The 9,310-nt window shown below is 39.2% G+C and overlaps 1 protein-coding gene across 1 annotated transcript; it reads left to right on the top strand.

The window, feature by feature from the left end:
* The first annotated feature begins 5,599 nt into the window (after positions 1 to 5,599).
* On the top strand, positions 5,600 to 8,651 carry LOC130954540 (pentatricopeptide repeat-containing protein At3g25210, mitochondrial-like). The gene has a single exon (XM_057881295.1). The coding sequence runs from the start codon at positions 7,342 to 7,344 to the stop codon at positions 8,467 to 8,469; it is 1,128 nt and encodes a 375-aa protein (XP_057737278.1). The 5' UTR covers positions 5,600 to 7,341; the 3' UTR covers positions 8,470 to 8,651.
* Positions 8,652 to 9,310: the final 659 nt, after the last annotated feature.

Below are 9,310 nucleotides of genomic sequence, written 5' to 3'. Positions count from 1 at the left end.
CTCACCTTGGCTTTTCACAAAATAGGGACTCGACCTACTCAGACCATTCCCACCATGATCAGGCCAAGTCAAGTACCTCATAGTAGGGGTCGACTGCTCCACTAAGTGGATTGAAGCGGATCCCTTAGCCACTATAACCACTCAGAAAAAGTAAAAAATTTTTGTACAAGAACATTGTCACTAGGTTTGGAATTCCTCATTACATCACCACAGAAAATGGGACTCAATTTACTAATTTAAGCTTTAAGAACTTGGTGGCCGATGTAAAGATCAAACACCAGTTTACCTCAGTAGAACACCCCCGGGCCAACAGACAAGCCGAAGCGGCAAATAAAGTCATATTGGCCGGGCTGAAATGACGACTACAAGAGATAAAGGGAGCTTAGGCTGACGAACTCCCCCAAGTATTATGGGCATACAGGACAACTCCACACTCTACAACAGGAGAATCGTCGTTCTGACTTGCTTACGAAATGGAAGCAATGATTTCGATTAAAGTATCGGAAAGGTCACCTAGGGTCGTCTTCTATAACGAAGAGGTCAACCCACAGGCCCAAAGAGAAGAGCTCGACCTGCTCCCAAAAGTCCGAGAAAGAGCTCGGATTAGAGAGGAAGCCCTAAAGCGTTGAATGACTCTAAGATACAACCACAAGGTGATCAAGAGAAGCTTTGTTGCCAACGACCTCATCCTACTCTGAAATGACATCGGGACATAGAAGTCAGAAGGAGGAAAGTTAGCTGCAAACTGGAAAGGACCATACAGGGTAACCGAAGTCCTAGGAAAAGGTTATTATAAGGTGTCCGACCTCCAAAGGCAGGAGCTCCCAAGGTCCTGACATGCCTGTAACCTGAGAAGGTATTATAGTTAGAAAGCCTTGAACCAATGTGCACTCTTTTTTCCCAATAATGAGGGTTTTTTAATGAGGCACCGAACAAAGCTCGGGGGCACTCAAGCCTTTAGTAATCGTCTCTGTAAAGGAACGGTACACTTTAATAAAACTTCTTTATATTTATTTCTCTCTACAAGTTTCCAATCTCAAACGCATTAATTTATGCTCGACAAGCCGCAAAAAAATCATTGCCCGACCTAAGAGTGGTCAGCAAGACAAAGCGATGAGGTCCAAATTAATGTAAGAAATTACACAAATGACTCATAGAAAGCGACCTCCACCAGGTCGGACAAAAAACAGTCGTAAAAGTAACTTGATGAAGGCCCGATTCCACAAAGTTGGACCCAAGGATAAAAGAAAACTAAGACGTGTACACAACCCACCTCCAAGCAAAAACCACACCCGAGAAAGGACCGACTACGTAAAGTCAGACCCAAGGAAGGGACTCCAGCAAATCTTGAAAAACATCACAAGCGCACTACCTCGAAAGTCGTTAGAACGACTAAAGGTAAAAAATGTTAAAAAAGATTTGCAAAATAAGTACCAAGCACCACGTAGAAGCTGTCAGAAAAAGCACTCGAAAAACAGTTGCAAACTAGTCCGAAACATTGCTCAGAAAGTTGTTAAAAAACAACCAAAATAAGGTCAAGTATTCAAGAAAGACTACAAGGCTATTACAAAATAAAGTGTCAATAAAAGACCCACAGGTCGGGTCATCACAAGAACAAATTTAACCAACAATCATAGGGGGTCAAGGTTCTCTCCAGACACAGCGTAGGCACGAATGCTCCTCTCCAAGGAAGAAGGCACCAGGGAAACCAAGAAAGAGAAATCCTTGAAAACAAAGCACAGTCGAACGGCAGCAAAAAGAAAATGGAAGAAAGATGCGTCGCAGAAAGGGAAAGAAGAAAAGAAAGAGGAAGATGCGCCAAGACTTTTTATAAATGGCGAAAAGAATGAAATGGCGAAGGAGTAAAGGCCTAATTAATAATCCTTAAAAGTGCTCGCAAGAATCAAGGAAACTATTGCGCCAAACTAAGCTTCGAATTTAAAGTAGAGCAACGTTTCAAATTTCAAAGAACCAACGAAAAGTCACCTGCCCGAGCTACCTCAAGAAAAACATCCGACCAAGATGAAGTCGCTAATGCTTGAGCACGACCTATAAAAGGATTGAAGCTCAAGCAGGGGCACTGTTCATACCCTGGCCCAAGTTTTAAGCCAGGACCCAGGGTGGTAAAAGGACCGACTTCAGGAAAGACCCTCCAGTCGGTAGCCGACCTCTTCTAAGAGGTCGAACGCCAAATAAAGAGCCTACAGGCTCAAAACATCCAACGTGGCAAGGTCACAGCTTCTAAGCCGCGACCAAAAGGATAAAATGCTGAAAGATATAAGATAAGATAAGATTATCGCCCTCAGGATAATCGCCACACTCTACTATAAATACACTGGAGCCCTCAGGTATAAGTCACGTTCTACTTTACTAAAAACCTGCTTAAATCTCTTGCTAACTTAAGCATCGGAGTCTCTTGCAGGTACCACCCCCAACCTCCTTACGAGGAACTCGAAATAGGCAGCACCTCGACACTAACAAGTCAGACGCTACCATTTGAAGGGATCCGGACCTCACGTTCAGACCCGACCCAACATTTCAGGTAACCCTAAAAACAAAAACCAAAATGAATATATACATATATAGTTCTCTTGTAAATTCCTTAAATATTTATCATAACACCTGATGTTAATCAATGGCTAAGAAAAGGAGGGGTTGAATCTTGGCCTCCCTTTTTGTTGCTTTGTGACTTTGCTTTCTTAAGATAGATACAGGAGAGATTTTGAGTTTTGTCTCCTGATACGAGATGAGCCAGAGCACAATAACTTGTTGGAATGAATATAGTGAGATGCGGTTAAGTTAAGAAATCAGGAGACATTTTGATTTTGTCTCCTAATACATAGAACCAGAAACAGAGAAGATGGTAGAGAGTGACACATAGATATATCCTGATTCGGTTATTTAGTGCAATGTAACTTACATCCAGTCTCCATCACAACAATGATGTAATTTCACTATCTTTTTAACAGTTTACATACACCAATTCTCCCTAAGATCTACCCCAATCCTATCTGGAAAAAGTCCAGATTCTAACCCAAATTGAACTTTACTAGGACTCACCCTAGCTTCCAACAGTAAAGTGCTAACCCAACTTATAAGGGAATCCTCTCAAGATCATGACACAAAACATAAAAACTTACAATGAATTTTTGAGATAACTATGGCTTTTTCTCCAAGTCTAGCTCACTGTTTTTTCACTCATTGGCTTTTTTTTTTACAAACCTCACCATATATGCCTTTTTTTCAATAAAATTCAGATAGACTACACTGAGAAAAAGAAATACAAAATAGAAACCATGAAGGAGAAGAATAAGAACAGCTCAGGGAGCTATGGAAACCAATAGGTGCTCTTTCTCTCTTGCTCATTCCTTGGCTGTTCAACCTTAGTATAGAGGAGTGAAGCTTCCAATATTTGAACCAAATTCAACACTTGGGTTGTCTTCTTCTCCAACATCAGAACTGGCAGCGGCGTGCTCAGAGGTGAGAGAGAGCAGAAGCAGTGACATGCAACCTTACCTTTCTCTCTCAACCTTTTTCTTCAAGAATCTTGAATTTGAGGCGTTGAGTTTTGCTTTGGCCCCAAGTTTGTTTCTTGACCGTGGATTCCCAGCAGAGCACCATTGACTTCACATTTTTCATAATTTCCAAAATGGTTCTTGTACAGAGTTGATTTCTTCACGGTTTCTTGGTGATTCACAAATGGAGAAATTAGCTTTTGGGATACTCTTATTCGGATAGGATTTACCCCTTTATTGTATCCCTTCTTCCTTTTCTTCTTGCTTGAAATTGGAAACAACTTTTTTGTTCTTCTTCTTGTTCTAGCTTCTGATCTTTCCACTTTCTTCTTTCTTAGTTCAGGGATTTGATGTGAGAAGAGTGGAAGAGAGAGAAGAGAGAGTTTGTATTCGGTGGAAGTAAAAGAAGATTTAATTGGAATTTAATTTGCTTGCTCGCTTTGTGATTAGGATGAAGAGAGATAGGTTTCAGTGTGGTCACTGAATTGGGCTTGGATTGGGCCAACTTCTCTTTGTTTCTTTCACTTTGTTCAGCCGTCTAACCTTCTTGGATCAAGATTGGAGTAAGTGTAGCGGTACAGCTCAATTGGTATAGGGCCAGAGTGTGTATGTATGTGGGCTTTGATCATTTATTTTTTGGGTCTGTTTTATTTTCTACACACTAAATCAAACCAATCATACAAACAATTGATAGTTAACCCAATAATGTTTAGTCATCATCTTTATCACAGTTTAGTTTACTAAATTCAACAATACTAAATAAAATAAAAAACATAAACTAAAATCAAATAATTATTCAAATTAACAATTGCACAAAAATACAGCAACCCAACAATTAATTATAACAATTTCAAAAAAATAATTTTAATTTTTTCGATTTCACTAAAAATCTTATAAAAAGTTCGACAGAGTCTCCCATAAAATTCGGATTTCTCCACTCTTCAAGGGTTCCATCCAAACCAAATATCCATCAACCCTTCTCAACCAGTTAGTTTTTTCAATCATTATTAAGATAACATACAAATAGCTCAATTAATATTAATACAGTCAAGCATTTTTCAAACAATTTCAGCAGCAGTAATCAGCAAACAACTCAATAATCCAATATTTTTCATCAATCTCAAAGTCTAATATAACCTATTCTAACCACCTAAGTCCACTAAAATAGAAAATTAAACTAACTAAACTCAACTAACTAATTAATTAACTTGATATAACAGAATTTGGAATAAATAGAGTTCAAATAAAATACTTTGAATGAAGAACGAGAAAAAATGGAAAAGAGAGGTAGAGGTGCAGTGGCAGTAGAAGTAGAAGCAGCAGGGGCGTTGCAGCAGCGGCGACAGCGTTAGAGGCAGCGACAGCAGTGGAAAAGGTTGACAGAGAGAAGAGATGAGAAGGTTAGAGAGCAGAGAGAGAGTGAGAGGGTGAGAGATTAGAGAGAGAGACGAAGGTGAGAAGTTAGAGAGAGAGTGAATTCGAAATGAGGGGGTTTGTAGCTCCAATTTAGGACGCGGTTACTATCACTATCAGATTTAGTGGCGGATATTTTCGATAGTAACACAACCGGATCACCAAAATACAGCGTTACATTAAAGCATGCCTAATGTCGGATTCTTCCGAAAGTAATTCTAACACTATAGTTGGCGTCTATTTGTTGCAGTTTTTCGCCAAAAATTACCGGCGATTCTACCGTCGGAAGCGACTATCTGCCGGTAATTATTTGACATGACGAATCATCAAATTCGTCGCTAAATCCGACTATAATCATCATTGCTAAATCTGATCGTTCTCAATGTTTTTCTTGTTAAAAATATAAGTAATACTAAGTGAAATTTTTTTATTAATTATTTTTAAAAATTAATAATTAATTATTGTTACTATGAAGATGTATATTTTTTATTAGTTACCAAAAAAAATATATTTTCTATTAATATAAATTTAATACTTTTTAATGGATTATTTTATATTTTTATTTATGTAAGATTGGATTAACCAATGTTACCTGTGATTTATGGGTTGAATCAAGTGACTCAGTAATTTTAATTTTCGGTTCTAATATCTGTGCATCTTCGTCGTCTTCTTCCATTATCACCGTGGCGTGAACCACCACTGCCGAACCACCCCCCTCCTTTTTCTTTTTCTTCTTTTTCTTCTTCTTCTTCTTCTTCTTCTTCTTCTTCTTCTTCTTCTTCTTCTTCTCCTCTTTCTTTCTCTTCTTCCATCGCACCACCCTTCCCTGAACACACCCCAGCCTCCAACCACCATCACGCCACCGTGAATCACCACCGAAACCAGACCACCACCTTCCTCCTCTCATCGGCTATCATCATCATCACGAAAGCGCCGTCCAGACCCGACACCGGCGACCTCACCACAGCCACCCTTCTTCTTTTTCTTCCCCTAACCGAACCACCACTCCCGGTGCCATCAAAGCTGCCGGCACTACCTCTAGCAACGGCTGTCTCCAACACCGCCGCGGCCTCCACTAGCAGCGGCTGTCACTGCCACTGCAACTCCACCTCACCCCTGCTTCCCCTGTTTCTGCATTTTCCTTTCCCTGTTCTTCAAACAGATTTCAGTTCAACCTCCCTTTTACATCTCTTCTCTGTTTTAGTTAATTTAGGATTAGTTATATGTTCATTTCTAGCTGGTAATTGAATTGGTTAGGATTATTTGCTGTGTTAGTTGAATTTAGATTAGAACTAGGATTTTCTGATTAGAACTAGTGTTAGTTTATACATAGTTAAACATGCTGTTATGCTTCTTGAGTTTGAATTTTAATTGGGTTGGATTGTTTGATTGATATGCTGCTGAACCACTTTAATATATTGCTGATTTTGTGTCACTGATGCTGAATTTTTTTGAATTGATGTTGAAAGAATGCTTGTGGTGTTATTTTGTGTTGTTTGTGCCTTTGCATGCCAAATGTTCGATAAAAGGCCTCTATGACTATTTTGGATTTTAAATTGCATGTTATAGCTACCATGTGATTTAGAATGTTTGATTCTTTGGCACGATTCATTGTTGAGATGAATATTTGTGATAAAAGGAGTGTATAAAGTGCTAAAAATTTTTCATTGCTTGAGTTTTGAGTATATATATTGTGTGAATGCCATGATTGGTTTATCTTTGAATTGAATTTCAATCACTACATATCACTTTAAACCTCTTCTTTTGCACAATCCATCGCAATTAAATTAATTCTTGGTATGCCTAAGTGTTCATTGAGCTTCTTATTGCTTGTTGCCTCTTTGTAACTTGCAAATTATTTTGAAGTATCTTAGGCACACTAATTAAGATGAATGTTGCCTTTCACAATGTTACATGTTACTTATTTCATCCTCTCTTAGTGTCTTGTATTTTTTGCGAGATCTATCTTCTGATTCACTTCTTGCCTGCTGAAGTTTATACTATTTGAAGCGTCCCTGTCTTTGCCATCATCTCCAATTGTGCCCGAGGGTTCTTCTCATTGTCATGCTCCTCCTCGGCTTCCGGTGGCACCGTCTCCTTATTCTGGGTTGCTGCAAGCTCCACGTCGGACCTTTCCTGCTGCATCCTCACCAGCGGTGCTGCTGAAACCGTTGCGCTCTCCATTTGCGCCGCTGCGAGCTATGGAGTCCTCGTGGTCTTGGCCACTGTCTTCCCCATTTGCCATCAGCCTTCTCCCCTCCCTGTGCAATTTGTGATGCACCTTCGTTCCACCAAAACACTAACTGATCTCCCTTTTGGATGCTTCTCTGCCAGCAATTACGCGAAGATCCATAGGTAAATTCCAGCTCCATGATTTTTCCAAGTTGTTTAGAAATGCTTGTTTGGCTATTTGATGAGTATCCAAGTGAAACCGCAATTGGGGATCCATCCTGCTAGTTCTTCAACACTATTCCACGTTTGCAACCAAAAGCAAACGATGCTGAGTATCATCAAATCACGCCCCCTTAACCCCATGTCTCGCTTCATCTCTCTCCTCACAACCGCCACCACTACACCACCGTCGTTCTCCACCTCACCATCCAAAACCCCACTCCAGAACCAATTCGAGACATGGATAAACCATCTCAAACCGGGCTTCACCCCTTCCGACGTCCACCGGGCCCTTCAGGCCCAATTAGACCCAGACCTCTCCCTCGACGTCTTCCGCTGGACCGCCCAACAGCGCAACTACACCCACACTCACCTCACCTACCTCACTGTCATCAAACAACTCATCGCCAGCCGCCGCTACCGCCAAGCTGAAACTCTAATCCACGAGGTCATCGCCGGCGCCTGCGAGCCCTCCGTCGAGCTCTTCAATGCTGTCATCCGGTTCTGCTGCGGCCGTAAGTTCCTCTTCAGCCTCGCCTTTGACGTCTATAAGAAGATGCTCAAGTCAGAGGATTCCAAACCCACTCTCGAAACATATTCCCTTTTGTTCAATTCACTTCTTAGAAGGTTCAATAAGCTCAATGTTTGTTACGTTTACTTGCATTCTGTGAGGTCCATGACTAAGCAAATGAAGGCCAATGGTGTTATTCCTGATACTTTTGTCCTCAACATGATAATTAAAGCTTATTCCAAGTGTTTGGAGCTGGATGAAGCCATTAAGGTTTTTCGCGAAATGGGCTTGTATGGCTGTGAGAAGGGTAGGGTGAATCAGGGATTTAAGTTCTTGCAGGAGATGAGGGGTAAGAGTTTTGTGCCAAGTGCGAGTACTTATGTTGTAATCATTTGCAGTCTTTCCATGAATCGGAGGTTTGAGGATGCCATTGAGGTTCTGTTTGATATGTTGGAGAACTCTAAGTCTCCTGGTCACTTGACTTATAAGACTGTCCTGGAGGGATTGTGTCGCGAGGGGAGAGCCGACGAGGCTTTTGATCTGCTTGATGAGTGCAGGAAGAGGGATGTTAACATGAATGAAAATATGTATAAGGCTTTGTTGAGAGAATTGCACTATATTTGCAGGGAGGGGGAGTAGATTCTGTGCTTGCTGTTCCTTTAGTCTCGATAAGCATAAGTTGTCGAATTCAGTTGTTATATAGGGAGTGGTAGAACTTGGCGTGGTATCAAGAAAGAATGAATTTATTTTTGAGTGAATATTATTCCTGTAGATTTTATGATATTTTTTACTGATGTTAAAATAGTATTAGTTAAAAGAGTATACACATAATAAAATTATATCCTAAATATATTCTAAGAAGCAGAATAATCAAAATTTTCATAAACAGCAACAAAAATTAACTATCACTATATTTTTACATTTTTATTCGTATTTATTTTAGATTATACATGTGAATCTAGAATCATTTCGTACTCCTATATAAGTGGCTTGGTTGATTTTAGCTAGTGTCCATCTGTAGCGCGTCGTTGTCATAAAATTATGCATCAATAAAATCAAAATTAGCTTAATATATTTTGTTACAAATTTTTTTTTGTAATAATGCTTAATTATCACTTATCTTTTAATTTATCTAGTTATTATATATAGACATCGGTATGTCATCACCTTTCAAAATTCGTTATATCATATAATTAAAACCCAAATCTTTTTTATTTATCTTTTATTTAATTTATTGAGAGATTATGCTTGTAGTGTTAATTAAATCTACTGAAAATTAGTTTTATCTAATCTATTTATATTTGTTAGAGATATAATCATTTTTGTTGTTTCCTTCTATCAGATTAAATTTTTGAAAAAAATGGTATCATAATATGATATCAGAGGTTTATATTCGAAAGATCTAGAATTTGATTTTTGGCAAATCTCAAAAGCAGAAAAAAATAACATAAAACATATAAATAAATAAAGGCAAAGAATT

Source organism: Arachis stenosperma, chromosome 10 (assembly GCF_014773155.1).
Source record: "Arachis stenosperma cultivar V10309 chromosome 10, arast.V10309.gnm1.PFL2, whole genome shotgun sequence".
NCBI lineage: Eukaryota > Viridiplantae > Streptophyta > Magnoliopsida > Fabales > Fabaceae > Arachis > Arachis stenosperma.
This window is presented reverse-complemented; position numbering and strand designations above follow the sequence as displayed.

Bases quoted from the DNA above. Each gene is read 5' to 3' on its own strand.
- LOC130954540 (XM_057881295.1), top strand. From the start codon at position 7,342: ATGAGTATCCAAGTGAAACCGCAATTGGGGATCCATCCTGCTAGTTCT.